The sequence below is a fragment of the Carettochelys insculpta genome, chromosome 25 (genome assembly GCF_033958435.1).
Source record: "Carettochelys insculpta isolate YL-2023 chromosome 25, ASM3395843v1, whole genome shotgun sequence".
NCBI lineage: Eukaryota > Metazoa > Chordata > Testudines > Carettochelyidae > Carettochelys > Carettochelys insculpta.
Window position 1 is genome coordinate 13,041,555 of NC_134161.1, and position 27,309 is coordinate 13,068,863.

A 27,309-nucleotide genomic window follows, 5' to 3' on the forward strand; every position below is an offset into this window, starting at 1 on the left:
TGCTGGCTTTGTTATTGCACTGCTTGTCACGCTGGTTGCACCAGGAGCTGGACTGCAGCCCAACAGAACAAACTGCTTTCCCTGCTGTGTGAGCTGGGAGTTCAGTCCAGACCACCTGCTCAGTAAGGAGTAACCCTCTCCAGAGACGGAGGACGAGTCGACTAAAGCTATTAGGCTGCTTTTGGGGAATATATAAGAATGGCCATGTTGGGCCAGACCAAAGGTCCATGTGGCCAATGTCAGCAGCTTCAGAGGGATGAACAGCCCAGGTAATAATCAGTGATCCATCCCCTGTCACCCAAGACTGATGTGGAAAATCTGGCTGGATCACTGGAGGAAATGGGTGATGGAGATCTGAATGCCTGGAGGATGTTGTGTACAACAGCCAAACCCATCCCTGCTGGAATTCCAGGGGGTGGGAGGATGACAGTTGCCAAATAATGCTGGTGTGGCAGTTAGGTGACTAGCCTAGAGCATGGGAAACTTGGAGCAATTTCGTGCTCAGTCTCCCTGTGCCATGGCAGTAACAGCACTGTCCTGCTCTTGAGTGTCTTAGTACACTGACTGTGAGGTGCTTGGATGCTGCAGTTGAGGGAGAGACCTATGCATACCCTGAAACTATCTGGCTGTATAAGAAAGCTGCAGAAAAACATCTGGAGAATAGAGTGTAAGTGTAATCACTGCGCAGTGCCCAGATGACAAACCTGCAGAAGCCACCTTATTCCTAGTTAGCAAGTAAGCCTTACTCACTTGTGGCTTAAACATGGGCAATGTACCTTTCAGGGCCTGTCTTTGACTCTTTTTTTTTTTTTGGGGGGGGGGGGGAGAATCTTCACACACTTGTAGCTGCACCAGTGCAAACCCCTAGTGCCAATGCACCCCACTGGTGTAAAAAGTGGGGGAAAATTGCATGAATATTAGTCACACTTGGCATGTAGCACATCTACAGCTGGAGTTTGCACTGGTGAAGTCACAGCCATGCCAGAATTCTCTGGTGTACCAAAGTCTTAAGGCAGCCAGTTCCCCTTCTGGGTCCCCTTTGTATGGACAAGCAAAGTAGCTGTGTGTGTGTGTGTGTGTGTGTGTGTGTGTTTTTTAAACTGACTTTCTGTGCCCCATGCTCTGGTCCCTGACTTGCATGGTGCCTTATTTCTGTGGGGCTCTGTGACTGTCCAAGTACAGCTACCACAATGCCCTTGTAGTCAAGAAGGCTAGCAGCATATTGGGGTAGTCAAGAAAGCTAGCAGCATATTGGGGTATGTTAGGAACAGTGCCTGCAGATCTAAGGAAATGACTATTCCCCTCTATTTGGCGCTGTGGAGATGACAGCTGGAGTATTGCATCCACTTCCGGGGGGCCCCCAGTTGTAGAAAAGATGTGGGGGAGAGTCCAGTGGAGGACAGCAAAAATTATCAGGGGGCTGGAGCACATGACTTGAGGAGAGTCTGAGGGATTTGGGTTTATTTAGCCTGCAGAAGAGGTGGGGGGCTTTGATCAGTCTTCAGCTACCTGATGGAGTGATCCAAAGAGGCTGGTCTCTGTAGAGACAAATGACAGAACAAGGAGCAAAGGTCTCAAGGTCCAGTGGGGGAGGCCAAATCTGGATATGTGGTGGGGGGGCATTTCTATAGGCAGCTGTGAAGGCTGAGAATGGGTTACCTAGGGAGGTGGTGGATCTCCAGCCTCACAGGTTAAGTCCTGGCTTGACAAAGTCCTGACTGGGATGATGAAGTGGGGGTTGGCCCTGCTTTAAGCAGGGCGTTGGACTTGATGACTTCCTGAGTCTCTTCCTTCCCTATGATTCTCTAACCACTTCTCCCTGAATGGAGCCTTGAAATGTGTTAACCAGTGATGCTAAACCTTGCTCAAAGGGGCATTGAGCTGTGCTGCTCCAGGCACGTTTCCTACTTAGGAAGCAGAACGCCATGCAGCTCAAGCTGCTGTCTTGGACCAACTTCTGTTGGTGAGAGAAGGAATTTCTCTCACCCACCCTATCCCTAGTATCTTGGGATGGACAAGGCTACAGCACTGCATAGAGGTCCTCTTCTGTCACTCCTGCCCTGCCTGGTCTTCCAGCTGGAAACACTTTGCAACCTACAGTTCAGTTCTTACCACACCCCCAAGCCCAGCTTTCAAGGGTGAGGGCTGCATGTAGGTCAACTGAGCTTCAGCAAAGCATCCAGTTTCAGTGTGCGGGCACACCACGTTTAGATTCTCCAGTAGGCTTGGTTGGCAAACTCCTTTGGTGATGAGAAGAGCCATTCATGGGTGAACTGTCCTTCCAATTCAACTGGTACCCTTGGTAGGTAGGTGCTTTTCCATTCTGACTCCTCTGGTCCAACGCTTTCCAGAGAGGCAAAGTCTCCTAAGGCTCTAGCCAGGGGCTCCAGAGGCCCCTGTCCATCCCTGGTTCTGTCACAAGCTTTGAGTCCTTGGTGGAGCCACACAAGCTCTGTGCCTCAGTTTCCCATTTGCAGACTACCAGCACTCCCTGCCTCCCAGGGTAGTATGATAAATATGGTGCAGTGTAGGAAGTTCAGATCCAAAGGTAATGGAAGGGTTAGTGCATGTAAAGTAGCCCAGCTGATTTCTCTGCCACTCTTGCCCACGTTCCCTCCAGACTGCCATCCCAGACCATTACACCCCAGCTGCCTTTCCCTTGGTCCCATAAAGCCAGTTACACATACCTCCCAACAAAGCAGCTGCAGCATATCATGCATGCATGTAAAATGCATCCACAGGGTGGGCTCTGCCCTGGAGCCCTAATGGGCTGTAAGTCTTGCACCTTAAGCAGTGTGGACTTGTTTTTATGGAGGGGTCATGCCACACAAATAAGCCTTCTGCAGGGTGTCCTGACTGGGAAGAGGTGTAGAGTGCAGGGCAGGTTCAAAACAAAATCAAACATGTGAATGCTCACAAACTCCCAGCTCAGTAGCTTTGCAAAAGTGCCAAAGGTTGCCCCAAGTTTACAGTTCTGGAATAAACCTGAATACCTGTCATGGGTATTATGAAACTCAATAGCAAAAACACACACGACCTGAGCAAATTTCTTTATGCAAATCATTTTTCTAGTCGGCTTATAAACCATTATAGTTAGCACAGGGATTAGGATGCTTTTCCATAGCATTCAAGCCACCATGTGGTCCTAGGAAGCCAAGGACAACTGAGTGACAGTGGCCTTGAACTTGTTCAGAATCACCCAGGAAGCCTGTGGCAGAGCCAGGAAAGAACCCAGATCTCATGGAAAATTAACCATACCTCTTCTGTAAATGCTTGTATCAGAGATCCCACCCATCTGGCTGCATACAGCCCACCTCTTTTTCCCTCCAGAAACATGCACAATCCCTGCAACAGCTGCTTATGCAGAAAGTAGCACTGGGGAAGTATGGGAGGAAGTGATAGCTAGATTTAATCTGTCAACACTACTTACCTGTCACCAGGGTACTAGAGGAGCACCTCCAAATTTTTCATGAATTTAGCCTCACTACACCCCAATGGTGCATGGCAATGCTGTTTATCTCCACATTATGAATAGACTGACTTCCCCTGCTAGGGAAGAGATGAAAAGTGAAGCATAGAGTGGGGACTTGAACCAGATGTCCTACATCCTTAGCTAGCAGCCCAGCCACACCCCTCCCACTCCCCTAAGGATGGGACTTAACTCAGTTCATTCACAGAGCTCAGAGTGCACCCCAAAGGAGGGCACTATTATTAACCCCATTTTACAGACTGGAGAAATGGAGGCCCAGGGTGGTAAAGCAGATTTTTAGCGAGTTTCCCCTTAGAAAAATGGACTTTAGCACATCTCTGCTCCTAGGGGTGTTCTGAGGGCAAATGCAGGTTGTATCTTTGTGTCCAGATATGTAGGAATGTATCGGTGTAACTTATAGGCATGAAGAGTGCTCCAAAAGGGGAACCTGTTGTGCCAGACACACTATAGCTCCTCCCAAAAGAGCTTGCATCCTCTTATTCGGTGTGCGTAGAGCTAAGTGCAATGGGGTCATAAGGCACTGCCATAATACAAATAATTTGTGGTCTAATCAGGCAAGCCTGACAACAAAAGGCAGCAAAAAGGAATTTTTCCCATTTCATAGAGGGGAAACTGAGACACAACAATTAAACTCATTTGCCAAAGGTTGCAGTAGTGGGACTTGAGCCCATGTTTCCAGAGGTGCTGGCCGGTGCTGAAACCGCAAGATTCATCAAATGTTTTCTTCGCATGTGTCCTCTTCAGTGATTAACTGAGCTGGAATGATGGGACTATTGTTTAGTTCCGTGGTGTCCAACACACTAGCCACAAGTGGCTGTCAGGCTAGTTGGCTTGACAAATAAGTGTATATTTCAGAATAATGTGGCTGGTTTGCTATGTGGTTACTGGTTGGACATCATGGGTTTAGCTGGTCTTTCTCTCCTCCTTAGAGCTTGCTCACATAGCAGTGTGTCAGGGTACCACTGACTGGACCATGGGTGTGAAAATGATCTGAAATTGCAGTCGGTCAAGACTACCCTCTGGGGGGAAGAGTCATCCTTAGCTCTGGCATTCCTGACAAAGGTACTTTTAGAAACTAACAAACTTAAATTTCAAGTCTCTAAACTGGTTTCTATAGAAATAGAGCAAAACATTTTAGTGAAGAGAAATCAGGATTTTTATTTTTTCATGGTAGTGCAGGGTTTTATGTGATTAGAGTATATGGACTAAATTAACAGCACTTATAAATCAAGGGTGACCTCTGGTGGCCACGTTTACAAGACTGAGTATTGAATATACTTAGGCTGCATCTACACTTCAGCAGTCCTTCGACAGATCTCTTCTTCCAGGAGATTTTCTTTTTCCAAATAGCACATCCACACACAAAAAAGCAGATTGAAAGATCTAGCAGCTTGTTACATAGAGAGCATCCACACGGCCCCCGCTCTTTTGAAGGAAAGGGCCAGGGATCAGAAAATCCAGTGCCATGAGGACTGCTCTTTTGGAAAAAGGGCCCACAGAGCACCTACAGGTGTAGTGTTTTCTGTTTTAAGGAAGCTTTTGAAAGGAGGCACTCCTTCTGATCCAGAAGCAGAAGAGGTCTTCCAGAAGAAGAGCTGCATTCTTTCAGTTTCAGCTCGAAAGACTACATTTTGTACAACATTTTGTCTGTAGATGCTTCATGTGCTCTTTCAAAAAAGGGCTGGATTTTCCAAAAACTTACTAGTGCAGATGCAGCCTTACTGTATATGGATGATATCATACAATGATATATATTGGTATTTGATACTCACCCATTTAATACTGCCTGTACGGGTGCCAAGCCCCTCTTAGGGTTATGACAGCACTCTTTCACAAGTTAGCTAAAGAAAATGCTCGGCTATAAATATTCACCCAAATCATAGTTTCAGAGCTTTGTGATCACTGAGGTTTTTCACTGAGATCACTAGAAAATAATTTCTTGAGAAAGAGTCCACTTACTTGGAATTGCAGGTGCTTTTCTTAAGGATTTGTTCCCACCCATTGGGTTTTGTTTAAAAGGAAAAACAAATCAAATGTATTATTTCAGTCTCAAGAAATAAACTATTTACAGAGGTTGGGCCAAATTCTGTTACTCTGATAGCTTCAGTTGAGGTCCTCTGGGCTTACCCCAGTGCCACTGTGCTAAGAGTCAGGCCTTGTATACACAAAGCATTCGCTGTCTCTTCCTCACTTGCAAACTTCATGCTCAGCAACAGGCTTGAATGAAAACTTTGGATTCAACACACACAACCTCACATGGTTCAAGGCAGCCAGAGCTAATATTTACAGTGGTAGGCCTGTTCAAATTGTCCCCCCTGTTCAAACTGTCCTGGAGCTGATCTTTCTGCTATCTTTTTTTTATGGAAACTGACATAGTTACATGAATGGACTATACTCTGACAGCTGCCAACGGAGAATAGAATGGAGAACACACTTCCCAGTCTTTGGGAAGTATTACCCCTCTGTGTTTAAATCAGTGAAATTCTCAGGGGAAGGTAACTTAACCTGGATTGCAACCAGCTGATCCACGTCTAACTGTGGATGGATCAATAGTGACCTCAACTGACAAACACAGGCATGCACGCACACCACCACAATCCCTTTTACAACAATCTGTGTGATGAGAGAACCCAAGACACTGAATATTCCCCTTGCTGGGAGTTCATTAGCTGCCCTAGTAAAATAGAGAACAAGCAGCACTGACATCTAGTGGCTGTCTTTGGAGTGGTATGACCTGTGCACTGCTTTATTCAGGATGCTCTCATGAGACAGCACAGGGAATGAAGAGGACTGAGTGCAAATTAAACAAAGTCACAAATGTCGTGCATCGGTGCTGCCAAAAAAAGAGAATCTCCCAACCAGGCGGGTGACTCAACGTGATATTTCATAGGCGAGAGGTGAAAGTGATCAGTAGCTATTGGAGGCTTTTCATGGCTACACAATCACGGGAGAATGTGAAATGGACCCAGTCCTGGGTAGAAAACTCTCTCAGGAGCCAGCGCCTTAGGAAGAGTGGCCTCCCTGGTGTTTCTTAGTTTCCTGGCTCAGTGCAGCGATAATCGGGTATTTGAAGTGAGGAAGGGAACACAGTTTGATCAAAGGGTCTTTCGACTGACAGTGAGTAATAGCAAGATGGTTTTAAATGGTCCCTCGCCCCAGGGAAATTAGGGCTGTAACCAGTATTCCCTCTGTTTTCCATCCATGGGCAGAATACATTTTGTTACATGCACCAAGGCACGTGCAGATGTCTATCATCAATAGAGGCACAGGCTGCCAGCTGTGAGCAGCTGTGGGTGCTCTGCTAATCAGCCAGGCAGCATCTGAATCTTTGCTGGTCAGTCACCCAAGTGCTCATCTTACAGGGATCCCTGGCTCTAACCCTGCCACCACTGAAATCAAAGGGAACTTTGCTATTGACTTCAGTGAGAACAGCATTGAATGCTAACCCCCAGTTCTCCTCTGATGTGTGGACTGGTGGTTGGGAAAGTGGATCAGACAGGGTTACAAAGAGAAGCAAATGCTCCAGAGAGTTCAGTGGGTTCTTTTCTCATTGGCTCCTCAGATCCATGAAAGGTCAATGCCTAAACCCAGAGGCGAAAACCAGGTTTGGTTGTTATCTCCCAGTGCTCCTTGGAATTCAGGTCCTGGGAGGCTTGTGGCTGCTACAGGAAACGACGAGCTACTGTTTGCAGACAAAACCACTAATGAAAACCAGGGCTGCCTAAAATCTAAGACATAAATGTGGCCTCATAGGTCACCAGTGGTGTGCTAGGGAAGAGGAGAATGAAAAATGAGCTGCATCCTGTTGAACAGATGTGTCCCTTGTGCTTTGCGTAGACATTACTGCCATAGTCAATTTTACTGGGGGGGCATAATTTATATTATGTTATTCCCAAACTCCCTTCTACCAAACCCGAGCCAAATTTGTTTCTGTTCAGTCTGCAGATGAATGCTAGGGCAGTGAGGGCATGACCCTGCCCAAGTGGCATCACCCGTGCCTCAGTTTCCCTATCTCTAAAAGGGACGTGGTAATAGCCACCTCACAGAACGGGATTGTAAGGCAAGAGTGAGCGGGTGCTGTTTGTGGATGAAAGGCACTGCAGAAGGGTTGTGCTCTAGGTGTGACGTTTTCTTAAAGTAACTCCAAAAAATAGTGATGTGAAGCAATGTTCCTGCTAATCTTTTCCACACGTGGATTTTTTCCATCCAGGTGCAGATTAACTTTTCTTCAGTGCACTGAGGCATGTGCACCACCCATGGAAGCAAAAAGTCCAGCTGTGGGTACTCTGCTAATCAGCTGGGCATCACTTGACTTTCTCCTGAGTGGCCACATGTGTTCACTTTCTACCACTGTGCCCAGCCTTCAGAGATTCTTGAACTGATGTTCTTCCAGGAAAAGCCACTATGTAAAAATGGCTCCTAATACCGCCGAGCCATGTGAAGCCTACAGGCTTTAATTACAAACTAAATACAGTGTATGTCTTAGTTCTCTGTCCCTGGCACAGCAAAAGTGCAGTGGAATCTGTTCTCACTCCCAGACAGGGTTCCCTCCACGGCCAGAATAAATTTTATGTGCACCAAAGCATGTGTAGATGGGCACCACCAGTTGAAACACCTACTGCCAGCTTGCTGTGGGCACTCTGCTAATCAGCTGGGTGGCACCTGAATATCTGGTGCGCCCAAGCACTCACCATACAGGAAACACGGGTCACAGGTCATAAGCAATGGGGTTCGCAGCTGAGATTCAGCAACAGTCTCTTTATTACAGATGCTGATGGCTGGGGCCCCATTTCCACTGTCAGATCCTAGGGTGAGCCAGCATGGGGGGGGGAGTTATTTGTAAACCGAGCACATTGGCTACTGAGACAGCAGGATCCCCATCCTGTTCTCATAGCTGCAAGCTCCCTCCACAAAGGCAAGCGGTAACTAGAAACTTGGCCCCTGGGTAGCACTCTGCTATTTACAGACACTGCTCTGTGTTGGCTATATAGGTAGTGATGTGGTTATTTTTTAAATAGGTACAATCCTAGAGAGGGGCAGATGTAAATACTCATTCAGAGGTTTGGGCTGCAAAGAGCCTTTAAACAGAGATCCTGCCCCTTCTCCCAAGTCTTAGCCATAAAACTGATTTTACAGCCTCAGAGCTGCTTTAGCCTTTCCAATACTTCAAGTACTCGGGCTTTTAAGCACAGGTTAGAGGGGCTGATCCTGCGGGTGGGGGCAGGGGGGACATCTGGTCCCAGTCCTGAGCACCTGCCATTCCACTGATGCTCATGAGCATTGATGAGGCACTTTGCAAACCGGGTCAGTGTGGGCTGGTTGCAGAAGGAGCATGAAAGCTGCTGTTGCACAGGATGGGAAGAGAGGCAAAGTTCTCCTGTCTTGGAGCAAGGTGGCAAAGAGGGTGTAGAGGGAAAGGACTCTAATCCATTCAGGGGATGACTGATTTCCTCCTGGCTTTTACAGCAGCTGCTCCCTGGTTCTACAAACTTTCCCAGCTAAGAGCATTTGCTTTCTGTGAATCCCTGCGTTTTGCATGCTGCTTACGGAGCAAATACCTGGAGATGACTGACTTGGCTCTGCAGCTTTCAGAGCTAAGAGTTCCATACCCCGGAAAGATGCTCCTGCATCCAGCCACCGTGGATGGGTATTTCTCAATTGTGAGAGAGAGAAGTTATCCTAGAAATTATCCTATCCTGGGGTTTCCTCTAAGCTGAGCACTTGAGCGGCCGCCCAGAAAAGATTCAGGGGCTTCCCAGCTGATTAGCAGAGCACCCACAGCTGGCAGCATGTTTCTAGTGGTGGTGCACATAAGAAAATGGATTCTGCCCCTAGATGGAGAAATGAAGGGGGACAATGACCACCACCCCCAACAAGACAGGAGGAGGAATAAGGGAGTTTGGGTCATTTTATTCTCTTAGGTGTGCCCAGGAATCTGTTTTACCAGCTAGTCAGAAAAGCCTGATGTTTTGTTTGGCTCCTTGGGCTCCTGCTGTCTGATGTTCTGGTCAGAGCTGCCACTCCCTGGGGGCCAGCATTTGCTGCTGGACCACAGGGTGAAGTGGGGCTGGCCCACGCAGAGGTATGGGGGACTACAGCAGGAGGCTTGCCTTCAGCCCCGAGGAAAACGCCACCTTCAAGGGAAGGGTGCGAATCTGGCCTCAGTGGGCCCTATGGGGGTCTCCCTGGCATTGATGGGTGTGGATGCAGCCCCCAAGGCCTGGCTCTGGTCTGGCTATCAGGAGCATTGGGGTTACCTTTCAAAAAAGAGGAGGCCCCTGAGCGGCAGGGTGCCTGTAGCTGCCTCTACCCACTCAGGTTGCGTTCCTGTGCTACGGAGGTGAGCTGGCGGGGTGCCCTCTGGACCACAGAGGTAGCCGGCTTCGTCTGCAGCTCCGAGAACAACAAGCAGTCTTGTGGCACCTGACGGACTAACAGATTTTTGCAGCATCAGCTTTGGTGGGCAGAGAGCCGCTTTGTCAGATGCTCCACCCAGCGCCGCTTATGCGCCACAGTCTCTCTCGGGGAACGCTGCGCGCTGGGGCGAGCTGGGCAGGAGAGCGGTACCTCTCTCGCCTCGCCTCGCCTCGAGCCCCCTGCGGGCCGAAGGGGTTAACCCGGGGCGAGTGGAGGGGAGAACGCGCTGGCGCTGACACTTCCCCAGGAGAGGCGGGTCCTGCTGGCTCCTGATTGGCCTCCGCTCCCCTCCCAAACTTCCCCCCCTTGTCCCTGCGCCGGCTCCCGGGGGAGGGGGCAGCGGCGCAGCGCGAGCTCCGAAATAAGCCTCGTGCGGCAAAGCCGGGGGCAGAACGTATAAATAGCGGCGCCCGGCTGGGGGCTGCGAGGCGCTGCGCGCGGGAGGGAGCGAGGGAAGGAACGAGGTGCGCCGCGCGCACGGACTGGCTGCAGCGCTCCGCGGGTTCGAGACCCCGGCCCGGCTGCGGCGGCACCCGCCGCCCTCGGTCGCTTCCTGCCCCTGAGAGCAGGCGGGGCCCATCGCGCCCTCCGGCTTCTCCCCGGGCCGGGCTCCCCCCGCCGGCCCCATGTCCTTGCCCCGAGCGGGGCCGGCCCCTGCCTGGCTCCTGCTGCTGCTGCTGCTGCTGCTCGGGCCGGTGCGGCCCGGCCCCCCGGGGGACACCCAGGAGGTGGTGCCGGTGCGGCTCCCGCCTGCGCGCGGCGGGGAGCGGGTCTCCATCGGCCTCTCCGCCTTCGGGCGCCGCTTCGTGCTGCGGCTGGAGCCCGACGCCAGCTTCCTGGCCCCCGGGCTGAAGATCCAGCACCTGGGCGGGGCGCGGGCCGCGGGGGCCGGCGCGGGGCTGCGGCGCTGCTTCTACTCGGGCACGGTGAACGCGCGGCGCGGCTCGCTGGCGGCCGTCAGCCTGTGCGGGGGCCTCCGCGGCGCCTTCCTGCTGGACGGGGACGAGTACGTGGTGCAGCCCGCGGCCCCCGGGCCCGGCCAGCCCCTGCGCCGGCCGCACCTGCTGCAGAGGCGGGGGCGGGGGCCCGGGGCAGGGGCCGGGGTGGGCGGCGAGTCCGCCGGCGGCCGCGCCCGGCGCTTCGTGTCCGAGGCCCGCTTCGTGGAGACGCTGCTGGTGGCGGACGCCTCCATGGTCCGCTTCTACGGGGCGGAGCTGAAGGTAAGGGGGCGCGTGTGCCCGGGCGGGGGCTGGAGGGGCAGCGTCGCCCCCGGACAGGGGCTGGCGCCCGGGGGGAGCAGCCGCAGCCGCGCCCCGCTCCCTCCTGCAGGGGGAAGGGGGGAGCGCTGGGTCCTGGCTCCGACACCCGCAGCGGGCGGCAGGTGCGGAGGGAGCCCCGGGGTCCCACGGGGCGGTGCAGCGAAACCTCCGCCCCGGGCCGGGACCGCCGACACAAGGAGCGGCGTGCGGCGTGCGCGGGGTCCCAGCCGGGCTCGGCTCGCCCTGTGCCCCCGTTAGCCGCAGCAGCGAGAGGCGCCGTCAGGTGCCGGGTCGGTGCTGCCGCCGAGGCACGCCTGGGGGTGGTCGGGGCACACCAGTGTTCCGCGGGGCACAGGTCGAGACACAGCGAAACGGCCCTGCCTGCGCCTCTCTTGCCCCGCAGCAGCGATAGATTCCTGGGAGCCACCACAGCGCGGTCCGCTCGCCCCCCGGCCACGCGTGCGGCTTTCTGCCCGGCCCCCTGTGCTGCTGCCACGAGGCCAGTTCAGCACCCGAGGGGTCCCCGTGTGGGTCTGTGTCCGCACCAACAGCGAGACGTCCCCTGGCACCTGCGAGGCTACCAGATGTTCTGCCCAAGCGGCCTTGGCCCACCGGAGCTTATGCTCCAAACCTGCTCCTGCAGCAGGTGCCGCGGGACTTCCCCTGGCTTTTAAGGCCCGTTGAGTCATGTTCCCAAGGTGCTTCCAGAGCCTCAGTGGGGGCGAGCCGGTGGCGCTTATGCAGCTGAAGAGGCGACTCTTAAAGGCTGACACTGGGTCAGACCAAAGTGTCCTGTGTTGTGAGGATCAGCTCTCCCTGGGGAATAAACAGAACAGGGACTCCTCCCCTGGGCGCCCGTTTCCACGCCTGGTGATGCCCAGTTGATCTCCAGCATCTGTAACTGGGGGCTGTCACGCCTGTAGTGAGCATGGGCTTTTCTCAGCTCGTACCTCCCTCGCTGAGGTGCGGTGGTTGTAGCTTGTTCAGTGGCTCTCAGCCCCCGCCCACCCTGCTAGTGACTGTTCCCCAGTGTGCCACGTTTAAAACTCAGCTAGTGCTAAGCGGTGGCTGCACGCAGAGAATGGTGCTTTGGGGTGTTCCAATCGGGCCACTGGTATTTTTCCCAGCCGAGCCGTTGGAAGGCAGCTGAATGGGGTTTGATGACACTTTCAGAAAGTTTGTTGCAGTTGAGCAGACAAATGGTTCAGTTTCAGCCTGAGAGGAGGACGCGTGAGATTGTTCTGAGCAGCTGCATAGATCCGCTAGCAATGAATTGGCCCTGGACCTTAACCAAGCCAGGAGTGGTACTAGCTATGGGGTCATTTATTCACCCGGCAGTGCTAAAGGCTTGCAGCGTTGCTTTGGGGCGGTGGCGGAATGAGGCCATCCAGGCAGGTGACACCAGCTGCCCACTGTGTGGGAGATGAGACCCTCACAAAGAGCACAGTGAGGGATAGGTGGCTACAGAGCTAGTCCAGGAAGGGAGCAGCGCTGTGGTGAAGAGAGGTGGAGAAAGTGTCTCTGGCCCCTAGACTGATGGGTGCGCCTGACCCAGGAGACTGTGCTTTTGGTTCTGAGGACAGGGTTTGGAGGGGTGGGAAGGAAGTGGTATCTTCCTCTCTTGGCTTGCTGGAGAAAGTGCAAAGCAAGGGGATTAACTGAATTCCCTCTTGGCAATTTAGCCGGTGAGTAATGCACTGGCCTGCTTGGGGTTAGCCACCTGCTAACAGCTAGTGCAGCTCCTCGCTGCACATGAATGCATGCATGCCTCAGGCTTCGGCCCTGGGAGATGTTAGAAGAGGTTTCCTTGGCCCAGGTCCACAGCACCAAACCAGTGGCACCGTTTGCCTCTCCCTTCCTCCCCCACCCATGTTCAGTCTGAAGGGAGAGGCCAAGGACTGAATTGGAGGTTGAATTCCCCTCTCCTCTTGCAGCTTGGGGCTGATGCCCTGCCGAGCCTGCCCTCTTCGCACAGCATGTCTCCAGGGCTGTCTGGGTCCCTCCCACCTGCACTGTCACTTTCATAAAACCCGGAGCCTTTAATCTCTGCACAAACCCAACACCTACTCATCTTCCCAAACATCCAGTGCACCATCGGCAGCTGTACAAGTGTAAGCATGAAATCGACCAGCAGATCTCAATGCACCCCATGGAATCCCTCTGTAACTTCCATTAGCATCTTATCAACAATCCGTAGGGCTTGCAGCGCTTTTTCTCTAAAGAGCTTCTAGCTTTTTTTGCGAAGGGGATCAGTAGTCCTCTCCCCATTTTTTACAGGTGGGTAAAGTGAGGCACAAGGGACATGACTTGACCCAGTATAGGGAGAAACTATACCACACCTCAAGTGGCGACTACATCCCAGTCAGTCTGGCACGGAATGGAATCCACGCCACTCAGTCCATTACCTTGCTGTTTGCTTGTGCAGAGGTTTGCTAATGTTTTGGTGGCATGTCTTCTGCAGTGGAGGGTGGATCTGGCCCTGAAGGCTGGAGTGTGTTTGGAATGATCCACTCATGCTTTCATCCACCAGAGTGACAGACAGTGCAGGAGACTGGCACCAGCAAGTTACGCACTGAAATTTGCAGGCCAGCAGCATTTGATACCAAATGGTGAATGCTCCACAAGCAGTGTGTGTGTGTGTAGACGCATATACTGGAGTGTATGTGAGACTGAATGGAGGATGGGCAAGAGACAGGAGAGGGGAAGTAGTTCTATGTACTGAGTTCAGATTGAAGCAATGGGATACGGGACAGGTGAACCAGGTGATGCATTTTGACCCAAGCAAGCAGCAGCCAGAGTGTTAAGGTTGGGTCTGTATATGAGCAGCTTTGTCCTCACATTCTCATTCCTGTTCTCATCAGCTGGGGCTGAATTCGAAGAAGTCTGAGCACTCCAGCTCCCCCTGGCTTCTCAGGCACGTGAGTGTGCTCAGCAACACTGGTTATTTCTCGAACTCCAGTAGGGTGCTCTGTGCTGTACTGATGGGCAAAGTCCATGCCCCCAAAGATAGCAGTAGAACAAGTCCTGTTCGATGCAACATTGTGACCCAGCTCCTAAAGTTCTTATCAGGGTCCCTCTAATTTTTACGCATGCATGGGTAGAATAAAGTTTGTTAAGTGCACCAATGCATGTGTGTATGTGAACCACCAATAGAAATATGCGCTACCAATGGTGGGTGGCTGTGGGAGCTCTGCTAATCAGGTGCATGGCATCTGACTCTCTCCTGGGCAGCTGCCCAAGTTCTCAGTTTACAGTGAACACTGGTCCTAACTGGTTTACTCCAAACCTCATCAGGCAAAGTCAGGGAGAGTTCAGATTGCAAGAAGCTGTGTCAATGTCAAAACATTTGGTCTTGGACAAGAATGTCATCCCACCATTGCACTCCCAGTCCCCGCCCTTAGAGGGACCGTCGATGCAGGCTAGAGTAGTAATAATGAGATTTTGCATCTTCCATGTCCTAATTTCTGCTTTCAGATGGGCACCAAGTGGCTTGAAAACACCAATAATTCTCAGGATTTGTCCCCGGCTGGTTACTGAAGCTTTGCATAGCTGTTTATGGTTGAAATCAAATAACAGTCCTGGTGGGTTTACGCACTGGAGAAATCACGGGCCAGCTCTGAGTGACACCAGCATGCCAAAGCTGTGTCTGTGGGACAAATCCAGCACCAGTTACTCTGGTTAAAAGGAATATGATGCCACACCAGAGGGCCATGTAAACAGACTCTTGTCAGCCAAGAGATCCCCGGCCATTTAGGCCTGAGAGTACCATCGGGTATTGGAAGTTCCCAAGTAGCGGGAATGGTATATAAGCACCCAGGATTCTCAGGATGGATAGGGAATAACTCCCTTTTCTGCAGCTGAGGCTGGAGTCTGGCTCATTGTCTTTTCTGGAGCCACAATGGAGCCCACAGATTTCGGAGGAGCTCTTTGGGATTGAAAACTATAACTCAGAGCACATCTGGGGTAGAGCGTGACTCAGCGATCCTCACTCAGTTACTCATCCTGCCCCACCCTCTTCCCCTTCCTACTGATTTCTCTGCTTCATCCCAAAACAGGGAGGGAAAGGCAGTCTCCTTGTTCCCAAATAGTTTATTTGAGGGAGGATGAAGACAGATTGATATTCTTTTTTTTTCCCCCTCACTCAACAATACTTAGAATATATATATAGATAGATAGATATAGATATAGATATATATCAACCTTTGGAAAAAAAATCCCAGTCAGTTCTAGTGCTGAGCATACACAGGCCAGGTCAGTTATTAAAAATGCCCAAAATGGTCCAGTACACCTGAAATAGTTCAGCTTCTTACGCGATCAGCAACGAGAGTTCCGCAGCTGAAACTCACCGAGTGATGCGTGAGACAGATCAGAATCCAGCTCACGCTCCCAAAGCACAACTGGCATTGCGGAGAGAATGGGAAGGCAAACTTGTTTGTGTGGGAGCAGCACATCTGACTGGAAGATGTACGGGGGGGAGCAGAAATCTTGAACCAGAGGGGATCATATTTACATAGTTACTTTTCTTCCTGTAACAACACTTAATTCCCAAATATTTATTAAAGGCCGAAAGCATTGTTTACAGTACGAGCTATTTTCTTACGTAGCTAAAACAGGTCAGGCCTTGGGTATGCATAAGAGGAGAGTCAGAACGCCTAAGTTGCAATCCATTTTATACTGCCATTAAGGACATCTATAAATTATTTGGTTTTATTCATTCTGTTCCATTTGCTCCACCCTTCCACAAGGTAGCCCAACTCAAACAGCATGGGTCTGACTCTGCTCCCACTTCACACTGGTGTAAATCAGGAATAACGGTGATGTCCATGAGAGAGGCAACTGCAGAACCAGGCCCTTTGGCTATCTACTTTTCGTCATGTCTCTGGCTCAAATTATTCCCAGGGCACTTGCCGTTGCAGCTATGGGCTTGTTCCTGAGAGGTGCTGAGCACCTCCTGAACATGCTCATCTCAGCAGGGCTTAGCAGCTCTCTGGAAGTGCTCAGGCCTCGCAGGAGGGTCTTAACAGTGACAAATGGAGACTTGATCCTACAGGGATGGATTCAGAAGTACCTGCACTGGGCACACGCTGCTCTGCATGTCTCCTCTAGAGATCCCCCAGCACTTTGCAAGGGTGGGTAAACATCACTAGCACAAGAGAGGCCTTTATTTAACAGTAGAAGAAACAGAGGCTTGGAAAGGACTAGGGCCTCATTCAGAGATGCTGAGCGCTCACAATGCCCACTCACTTTGACGGGGTGTCCGAAAATTAGGCTTAAGGGAAATGGCGTGAGACCCCCCGCCCCCCCATGCAAAAGGTGTGTTTGAAAATGCTGGCCTCTTTCACTTATGTAAGGTAGTACAGCTTGTAGTGATGAGGCCAGGGCTCAGATCATCAGCATGCTTGGGAGCAGGGTTCCCTGTAAGCTGAACACTTGGGTGGCCACCCAGGAGAGATGCAAATGCCACCCAGCTGATGAGCAGAGTGCCCACAGCTGGCAGCGGGTGTTTTTACTGGTGGGGCACAGCCACACATGCAGTGGTGCACATAATACAATTTATTTTGCATATGGATGGAAAAATTAATGGGAACATTTGATTCAGAGGGAGCTCAGCTGGCTTGGTTGGAGTAAGGATTTTGGGTCTAGCATTACCAAATCCTCAAGGCTTCCAAAATAATGAGATTTCAAATTGGGCCCGTTTTCTTTGCCATCTGGTGTCTGAGCTTTCAGGGTATACTGGGGTGATTTCTCCAAGCATTTCTCTTTAATAATGAGGACTAGACACTTCCTTTGTTCTTATCAAAGAACACTGGGACTTGCTTGGAATCCCCTGACTCCAGCAGCTAGAAAAAGTACCAACTATCACAAGACTCCCCATAAAATCAGTTGTGCTGAATAAGTCCTGAGATCTGCCCTAACTGTACAATTTTTTCCATACGCTCAGGGCCTTCACAAAAGCCACATTAGGGGGCTGTCATCATCAAGTTTGTTTGAGAATAGCTTGTAGCTAAACTGCTGTCCCAGTTTGCGGAACAAGGCTTTATTGCATCAGGTCACAATCAAAAGTCCCATCTGTTGCAGACAGGTTGGACACAGCTTTCTAGATATGAAAAGCAACCTTCAAAATGACCGTGCAGGGGAGCTAAAGCCAACCAGATTTTGCTGGTAGAGTTGCCTCTAGCAGTGCCCCTCTACCAAGTGGCTCTGCTGAACTGTCTGTGTCCCCTAAAGTTTAGGGTGAAATTTCCTGTCTCCCTGGGGAATGAGATTCCACTGATTCCAATGGGATCTTGATGTCTGAACCCCTAGGTGGCTTTGCAGATGTCACCCCTGGACACCTTTCTGGTGCAGGGGATGTGTTGCATCACTCCAAAGAGGAGTATTTGCTTCCCTGCCATGCTGTGCTCTCTGGCTGGGACAGCGAACGGCTCCAGATGTGATTCAGATGGAGCTAAGATCTGTCTCTCTGGTGCTGATGGCAGGATTTTTCACAGTTTGCACAATAGGGTTCAATTAATCCCTTGACAAAAGGAGCCAGTTCTCCTTATCTAATTGCAGAGTCAAGCTGGATAAAGCGGGTATTCTGCAACCTGGGAGGTTCAGTTAACACAGGCTGTTTCCGGCTGCTTTTCATTGCCCGCCCTAGAGGAAAGCAAAGAGCAGAAGAAGCGGGTGGTTGAGTACTTCACTGCATTGGCCTTTTCACTCTGGGTGGTATTTATGCTGCGAATGGAAGTGGGGTAACTTTGGCAACCCGAGGGAGCCAATACATTTTGCACACACACCCCAATTTCTCCCCACTAGATGTGGGATTCTTCCCCTCTCCCCTCCCTGAATTGCAGCATAATGTTAAACATCTGCCACAGCTGACCCCTGTGCTGGCTGCTGGCAAAGGGAGCGTGGATTATAAAGCACTTTGGTATGAAAGGCACACTGGAAGCCCTCGTTGTTGTTACTCTGAGTCTCAGGCTTCAGGATGTGTGCCATTACTCCCACATGCTGAGAAAACAGCCTAGCCTGGAACAATCACCGTGAGGGCAAAAGACGAAATAAACATGACTGTGGTCCTGTCTAAAGTGCCATCGGAAAAGAGACATTGCTTCATCTCAGCGATGTGGTGTGTCTCGCAGGTTAGAAGGTAGGACAAGGTGTCGGGTTTCCTTGGTTAGTGTATAGGTTGAACCTCTCTACTCCAGAACTCTTGTCCGGCAGCATCCGTAATCCAGCATGATTTTAATTAGCCAGATGACCATTGATCATGTGTGTGGCCAAGTTTCCCGCAATCCTGTAAAGTTTGTTTCCCGCCACCAGTCCTGGCTCTGTGTTGTCTGCAGTTATATAGTTGTAATTTACCCCTTAATGTCTTCTCAGAGCTCAGTAAGCAGTGGAAGTGTTGGTAATGCTGCTAGACAATGTAGACCTCCCACGGTTCGGCAAATTCTCTTGTCTGGCACAGGTCAGGTCCCAAGAGTGCAGGACTAGAGAGGCTCAACCTGTAGTGAGAGCAAAGAACTATGGAGACGGAACACCTGGGTTCTGTTCCTACTTCTGTCACCATCAAGCTGCGACAAGTAACTTCAACCCTGCTGTGCCTCAGTTTGCCCATTTGTGAAATGGGTGTAATGATATTTGCCCACCTTGCTGGGCTGCATAGTGAGTCGGCTTGATCAGGAGAGGGCCATGGGAACTGAAATGCTGTCATCTCAAAGGAGAAGGAAAGCAGGTTGGATTTCCGGTCTACCTGTACAGAAATGTGCCACTTCACCAAGGGCATTTGGTCAGGTTATAGTTGGGCCCCATGTGAAGAGAGTACACTACCAGCCTCCTCAGCTCCTTAAGTGTGCAACATTCAGCAAGGAGAGACGGGAAGGGGAAGGAGAGCGAGAATAGGAAAGGAAAGGGAGAAATTGGAGGGGGTCCAGAGAAGAGCAACGAAAATGATTACAGGTCTAGAAAATATGACCTATGAGGGAAGACTGAAAAAACTGGGTTTGTTTGGAAAGGAGAAGGCTGGCAGGGGATGTGACAGCAGCTTTCAAGTACCTCAAGGGTATTACGAGGAGGAAGGAGAAAAATTATTCTCCTTAGCCTCTGAGTCTAGGATGAGAAGCAATGGGCTTAATTTTCAGTGAGGGAGGTTTAAGTTGGACATTAGGAACAACTGCCTAACTCTCGGGTAGTTAAACACTGGAATAAATTACCTGAGGGGGTTGTAGAATCTCCATCACTGGAGATATTTAAGAGCCGGTTAGATGAATATCTAACAGGGATGAGCTTGGTGGTGCGAGGTCCTGCCATGAGGGCAGGAAACTGGACTTGATGTTGTCTTGAGGTTCCTTCCAATTCTAGGCTTCTGTGATTCTGTGGAATGAGGGAAAAGAGGACGAGGAGGGCAGAGAGACAGAGCTGAGGGGGAGGACAGGGAAATGGGAAAGCATGTGCAGGACCAAGAGGGCTGAGAGGAATATGAGCAGAGCAGCAAAGAGGAGCCCTGACCAGGGTTCACTTTCCTTCTCCCCACACGCCGCTCACTACTGACTGAGCATGGCCTGGCTTTGTACCAGGAAATTCCAGGCCTGGCCATCAAACCACCAAAGGAGGTGCTGTGTGAGAGCCAGGTGCCAAGGCCCTGGCAGGAGCTCCCAGGGACTTTGTTAAACATAGAGGAGGCTGCCCGGTTCCCCACCCACCAGGGATTCCAGCTGGGCTGGAATGTCCTCTTGGTTCCTGCCAGCCCTCAGTGCTGCAGAGCAGGAGCTGAGCCATCTGCCACGGAGCTCCACTGCAGTGCCACAACTAACTGAGAAACAGGCCAAACAGTTAATGCACCAACAGCAGCAGGAAGCAACTTTTGCTTCACAGCAGTAGGGACAAATGGTGGGGAGCAAGTTCCATACAAATTCCTCTCTGCATAATTGCACATTGTCGCTTACTCCTGGGGGGGAAGATGCTACACTCGGCTTTTAAAGGTTCTTTCCAGGTTTGTCAGCACTAAAAACCAGCCGTCTGTGTTCTTCCCATTTTCTCTTTGGAGACCCAATTCCCCGTGCTTATTTCCCATCCAATGCTGTCATCTTAGAAGAAGAATCATTGCCAGTAAACCCTGTGATTATAAACTGGAGTTTGGCTGTTTGGCCTAAAAAGCAGCCCTCCGACAGCAGCTCAGAGCGTAGGTCCTACAATAACCAAATGGATTGGAGAGGATGTGTCCTGTAAAAATAACCCAGCCATAACAAATCAGGTGCAGTGTGTGCATGACCTCCCACAACTTTACAGGAGATGAGTGCGCATGGCGTTACTCAGCTTTTTACTCTTACCCGCAAATAATACTTAGAAGATTTTGCAGATATGTGTGCAGAGGAGTTTTGCAAGAATTCTTAGTCAGATGAAACCCTGACATGTGAACAAATTAACTACACCCACTTGCATTGTTATCTCGCATCTCAGCTCCTTCCCCCGTGGCGTGCTGTACCCTGGTAGCAATCTCATGATCTGTAATGGTTTGTGCTTTTCACGTGAGTCAGCTGCAGAGCTGCTGACATGACCAATAAGTCACTTGCATTCCTCACTGGAAAGGCAGTTTGTGTGCTTTGTACCTCAGCTGAGCAGGCGTTGTTAATACTACCCAAGTATAAAAGTTATAGCTAGTAATAATCTGTATCTATGCGTCTGCAGTATGTCAGCCAGAGACCTCCAAGCACATCAGTAGGAATCTAAAGAAACTTCATTCCCACAGGGGAACCGAGGCACCATGTAACATCTTAAGTCTGGTGTGTTTTCAAGTGAGCATCGCTGAATACAATTCAGTCTCTTTCTCCTTTGAGTGGCTTGGATGGAATTTGTTTTGCTCTCAGTTGCAGTGAGTGGGTGGTCACAGCTCCACAACCACTGCTGGGCAGCATGAAACTTTCAACTTTGCAGTGTTCTCTGTATCGTGGTATGGGCCAAATCTTGCTGCACCTGTCCAGCCAGGCTACTGAACCAATGCCCTGGGGGAGGGAAGAGCCCTCTCTCTTTCCCCTGAGAATTTGATAGTGATCCAAATTCATCTTGCCAGGTTGGGACCTGCCCCTCCAGATTTAATTCTCCGTCAGAGCCAGGTTCAGAAAGGACCAGCTGTGTGGCTTTTGTTAAAGATGTGAGTGAAACCATGAGAGCAGGATTTTGAGCAAGCTGGTGGAAATCTCACAAGAATGCTCCCGATCCCCAAAAGCCATCCCAGAGGGCAACGATTGGCTCACAAGACTTTAACCTCATGAGATCTCATCCCTGAAGGTTGATCCCACCCATGTTCTGAATCTAACACTGCCTCCCTCTTAGACACCGTGAAGGGGAATTCATGGAGCGCTAATGATCAAGAGAAGCTAAACCTCACCTTGGATTTCTTCATTAACACTGAGACTGGAAGGGTTAGAGGTGATGGAAAGGGAGGCAGATAAGCAGGCTCCAACAACTCCAAATGTAGCTTTCAACTGAGAAAATGCAGCGATCAGCCTCTGTGGACTCCCTCCGACTGCAGTGGGTTTTTGCACTGGCTCTGGCAGCCAAATGGACTTTATGCAGGTGGCTTCCTTTTTTCCCCAAGAGCAGCTAGATTCCTAACCCAGGCCAGCTGAAACCTTTGCTTGCATGCCGAAACTGTATGTGTGGCTGCAAAGGCTGAGCATGGGTATAAATAGACACCAGATGGTGGAACAAGTGAATTTGACCTTTTAATCTTCACTAAATAGCTGTTTGTTCAGTTCCCTTCCCATCTTCGCCTTCCAGTTCTGTCCTGTGTTTGCAGATACAGGGAGGAAATGAGAACTTAACTCTAGCCTTCTTCCACACAGCCTACCCCAGCACACTATGCTCCCATATCCTGGGCCTTTGAACTCGGAAAAGATCTCTTAGCCCTGTTTGCAGGAACTGAGATGTCTGGGCCATATTTCATAGAAGTAATTATTTTTAGACCCTTCAAAATTCTCATTGTGCTTCCAGTCTCCCTTGTTACTGCAGCTCTCAAATCACTGCAGTATTTTACTGAGCAGCTACCATGTTGCACCTCAGAGACGGCTGCATTTCAGTGGTGGGTGTTCTGAACCCCTGGGTGGTTCGCATACGCATTGAAGTGCTTTCGGGAGCTTTCTGCTTTAAATTAAGAAATGTTATGCCAACTTCAACCCCAGATTGTGAAATATCCATGCCTCTTTCTGATCCATTATTCCACAGCTTTGTTCGGGTGTCCGCTTTGACTTTACCTTGAGGCAGAGATAAAGAATTCCCATATTTCACCTGGAACAATGACAGTAGGTCACTGCAGACTAGTGCTCCCTCTAATTTTTTCTATCCATGAGTAGAATAAATTTTGTAACGTGCTCCAAGGCATGTGCAGATGTGCACCATCAATAGAAGCTGCCAGCAGCTGCGGGTGTTCTGCAAATCAGCTGGGCGGCACCAGAATCTTCCTGGGTGGCCATGGAAGCGCTCAACTTGCTGGGAACACTGGCGCGGCTGAGTGCCTGTTCCTCACTTTGACGCCGAATTTTTTGCTAAATCTGCTGTGTGCTTGAGTGCATGGCACGTTACGGAACTCGGGCCAGTCTGAATAAACAAGGCTAGGGAACGTGCCCCTCACTCATTCTGGTATCTGCTGTAACGTTATGGAATGAATTTGACTAAAATTAGGCACATGTTCACATGGCTAATCTGTGATAAACTAAATGTTGCCGAATGGCTAAAGGAACATCTTGCTTATATAGTAGTGGTTCAAGAGGGCCCCAATGAACCAGGTTTTCAGATGAGACATGCGTCCATGCTCCTGCCCACATTTCGCTAATTAGGAGTGGCACTTCTCATACGAATAGGGATCTGCTGACTCCAGCGTGTCAGCCAAATTTCCATTTAGTTAATTAAATTCCACCTCCCAAATCTTGCCACCCTTGAGGTTTCAGTTGGTTGTGGTATTCTTTGCTTCATGTCCTTAGGTATTGGGAACTGTGGCTGTTAAACAGCACTCTCGTTCCACCCCAGAAGTGGCTGCATTATCAGCATTGGCTGACCTCCCCACACAGTCTGGGTCTGTCTACACTAGGAACTAACTTTGATGTTAACAGCTATTTTGAAGTAGCCAGCAGAGAGTCTACACACATTTTCCCTTACTTTGAAGTTAAATTGGAAGTAAGGGAGCCCAACTTCGACATCTTTACTCCATTCCCAGAAATGGAGTAGTGCCCTACTTCAAAGTAGGGTGCACGTAGACGCTTAACTTCGAAATCTGTTACTTCAAAGTTATTTTTGTAGCATAGACATGGCCTTTGTGAAGGGCCTTGCAATCCTGAGTGATGAAACTCATTGGCTACATTATTTACATATGGACATTGCAAAGGGCAGCAAAGGCTCTGGGTAGTGACAAGACCTCTGAGCCGCTGGATGCCGGGATGCAAGCAAGATTCCCATCACGCCCACTGATTTACGTGTGTGTGTTGGTGAGTCTTACTGTTTTTCTAAGCAAATGGTGCTTAGGCTAATCCCATGCAAACCACTGGCCCAGGAAAGGCTGTGAGCCTTGCAAGCTGTTTGTTCTCCCCTGAGGCAAAGCTCTTGATGCATTCTGTACTACAAACCTCTAATGTTTTCCATCCATAGGTGTTAACGATTTTAAATGCACCAAGGCATGTGCACCACCAGTCGAAATACACGCTGCCCTCTGTGGGTGCTCTGCTAACCAGCTGGGTAGCACCTGACTCTCTCCTGGGCGGTCGCCCAAGCACTCAGAGCTGAGGCTGTTAAACTCGCAGTGCCAAATTCTGGTCTCAGGTGCTGGTGTAAATCTGCAGCAGCTCCGCTGACTTCAGAGCGGCTCTGGATGGGTGCTGGTGTAAGAGAGGGCAGAACTCAGGGCTTCAGTCTCAATCTCACCTAATTCGATCATTATGCTAAAGTCGCGGAGGTGAGATGGCATGTGCGTGGGGGAGAGACGCAGGAGCCACCAGAGGTCTCTTTCCCAGGGCTCAGGCTGTTGTGTAATGACTGCATTTTTTTCTCATGAATCTGATTACGTGAGACGGTGCCAAAGAGAGGAGGAATTTCAACGCACTGATAAGATGTTTACATCGACCTAAACGTTGCTGGAGTGTTTGACGTATTAAGTAACCTCTGGCTCTCCTGTTCGCCCAAGCAGAAGGAACTCCAGAGTGAACACTTGGCAGCTTGTACAAGTGCTATAGGAACAAATCCCATTCACAAATAATAACACCGGCGTATAACGCCCACATGCGGCTTGGACTGAAGCAGCAGCACTCGGTGCTTGCTGGAAGGAACTCAGCTATTTCCTGCGGCACTCGCATCCGGGGGCCAGGAGTGCCGACCACCCTTCAGGAGTGGAGAACATGTTTAAAGAGCACATATTTGGAGCTGAGTATAAAGGCCAGCAGCAGAGTGAGGCCTGGGGGGCCAGATTCTCAGCTAGTGAAAATGGGTGTTTTTCACTGAAATGGACAGAAGTACATTGATTTACCTGCTGCAGTCGTACAGCATCTGCATTGCTGGATGTGTCTTTGCCCTGCTTATGGAGCACATGTCACGCCTCCTGTAGGGGCAGGTCCACATGGAGCACCGATGGGCAACCACCATTAGTAAGCGGGCGGCAGGAATGGCCCTCCTCCATCTCAGTAGGCTGCATGTGGCCCATGTACCCCCTTTCTGTCCCGCTCCCCCCATGCGCCTCTTCTGTGCCGGGGCCCCACACTTACGCCTCCCCAGCCCTTTCAGAGCACAACGCATCTGCTGAGTCACACTCTGTCCCTGCTCCTTGCAGAGCTTGGACAGCCACCAACTGGTGCGGGTGTTGGGGGATAGCCAGGGGGAACCCCAGTGTGCCTCATGCAGCCCATGGGCCACAAGTCGCCCACCGCTGACACAGAGGTTAACAACCTGTTACTGCAGCTAGTTAATGTTCTTGCTGTACGTCCCCAAGCAGAGGCCTGTAGTTTGGAGCCGCAGGCTTTGGTGTCAGACGGATCCGTGGGGGTTATAAACACAGCACTGAGATGGAAAATACGTAGTGGAAGTGGGTCCCAGGGTTGGCTCCTGGCTTCAGCGCGCTGGGGTTAGAAAATGAGGGTGTGGCTCATGCGGCCAATGAGAACACACAAACATAACCCCTCCTGCCATCAACACCCTTCTCCTGAGCCCCTGCAGACAGCAGTGTGGTGTTTGCTGTACAGCAGATCAGCAGTGCTCCAAGCCAAACCAAAGGCAATACGGTCATAGGCTGATCTACACGTATGTCTAGAGGATCTGCTTTTCCCTCTCTTGAACCTTGGTGTGTCATTTACACCAGTAAGTGTAAGCATTTCAGGCCCAAGGTGCAGGACAATGGCAGATTCTGCCCCTGGGTAGTATTGGGGATGGAGCTAAGTCCCCAGCATACTTTAGATGGTGAGGAAGTGACTGTGAAGGCAGAACTTCTCAGAAGTCCAGACAGGCCTGGGGCCACTTCCAGCTTTTGAGCCCCTAAGCCATTAAAAAGAGAGACGGAAAGAAAGCAAGATGAGTACCAAATAAGGCACTAAAAAAAGAGAGGGCAGAATGCAGCCAGATGTTTGTTTAGCCAAAGCCTGCCTAGCCTTTTGCTGTGTAAACGCACTAATTCCTGAGGACTGTGCATAAAAACAAGTTGCAAAACTTCTCAAATGCCCCCAATTTAATAAGAGTCTGAATTTGAGGCCCCCTTTGAATCTGAGGCCCAGGCCATGTGGGCTCCTGGCCCCTCCAATTGGCCCTGCATGAGGGTGACGTTGCTCCACCCTAGTGCCCATGATTCAGCAGAACCCTCACTGGTGTCCCTGAGGGGGAAGGGAAAGTGGCAGGGTTCACACTGTAAGCTTTAAGCCCTGAGCCTTTCTTCAGTGAGGTTTATCCCTTTGGTTGCCTGTCTCCTTTCAGAACCACATTCTGACCCTGATGTCAGTGGCTGCGCAGATCTACAAGCACCCCAGCCTGAAGAACTCGGTCAGCTTGGTGGTGGTGAAGGTGCTGGTGGTGGAAGATGAGAAGGCTGGGCCAGAAGTGTCCGATAATGGAGGGCTCACCCTGCGCAACTTCTGCAACTGGCAACAGAGCTTTAACCCTGCTAGTGACCGTCACCCGGAACACTATGACACTGCTGTCCTGCTGACCAGACAGGTCTGTAGCCTCAGCTGCTGAGGGACCAGAATCTTCTTGGGATTTACCCTGGGTGTGGACTGGAGCATAGAGGGAGATGAGGAGGGGGCAGAATTCTACTCCTCTGGTCCAATGTTCTAAGAGTGCTAGGTGCTGTACATACCCTACTCAGAGATGGCACCTGCCCCACAGCTGTTATCTTGTAAAGAGAATGCAGACTATTATCCCCATGTCAGTGATAGGGAGAGCTGACATGATGTTGTCCAACCTATCACAGGGATCCCAAGACACAACTGAAAATTTTTCACTAGGTCTCCTTATTCCCACTCCACACACACCCGTGAGTCTATCTCTCCTCTCCAGGAAGTATTTTCTTTCTGGTCCATCATCCAGTGCCCAGCAAACATTAGAGAATCAGAACATTAGAGAAAAGGAAGAGGTGAAAACTGCTTGGAAACCCCCTGTCATGCCAATCCCATAGCAGGGAATTTCAGAGAGCCAGCTGCTCCAGTAACCTCAAAGCAGTCAGTCAATAGCCCTCATCTTGCCTTCTTTGTTTTCCAATCACAGAACCATAGGATGTATAGACAGCAAAGATCGAGAAGTGTATTTTGTCTTGGCCTCGAGCAGGAGAGTGTTTGGTAGATTTGAATCTAAGGCTTGGTTTACGCTAGACAGGTAAGTCAGTTGCAGGTATTGTGTAGCTAGAATCGACTTATCTGCAATCGACTTACCTGGCCATCTTCACAGAAGGAGGTCACGATAATGAGGCATATAGGAGTCGACTGCCAACCCCAGACAGTTTGATTTTGCACGTCTCTACCAGGCACGCAAAATCAAACTCCAGAAGATCGGCCCTGACCCAGTCAATCTTCTATGTAGTCTAGATGCACCCTACCATTTAGTACCACCTGCTGGCACGAGAAGAGAGATGTAGACCGGTCTTTCAACAACCTATGCAGGAAGACACAGGCTGACATGGAGGGCAAATTAGAAGTT

At 50.5% G+C, this 27,309-nt stretch overlaps 1 protein-coding gene across 2 annotated transcripts in view; it reads left to right on the forward strand.

The window, feature by feature from the left end:
* The first annotated feature begins 4,630 nt into the window (after window positions 1–4,630).
* Window positions 4,631–27,309, forward strand: part of ADAMTS8 (ADAM metallopeptidase with thrombospondin type 1 motif 8) — a 40,839-nt gene continuing 18,160 nt past the window's right edge. For both annotated transcript variants that reach the window (XM_074977133.1, XM_074977134.1), the window contains exons 1-2: window positions 4,631–11,127; window positions 26,092–26,331. In XM_074977133.1, the coding sequence (XP_074833234.1) occupies window positions 10,534–11,127; window positions 26,092–26,331 (834 nt within the window). In that variant the 5' untranslated portion in view covers window positions 4,631–10,533. The remainder of the gene's footprint in view (window positions 11,128–26,091; window positions 26,332–27,309) is intronic.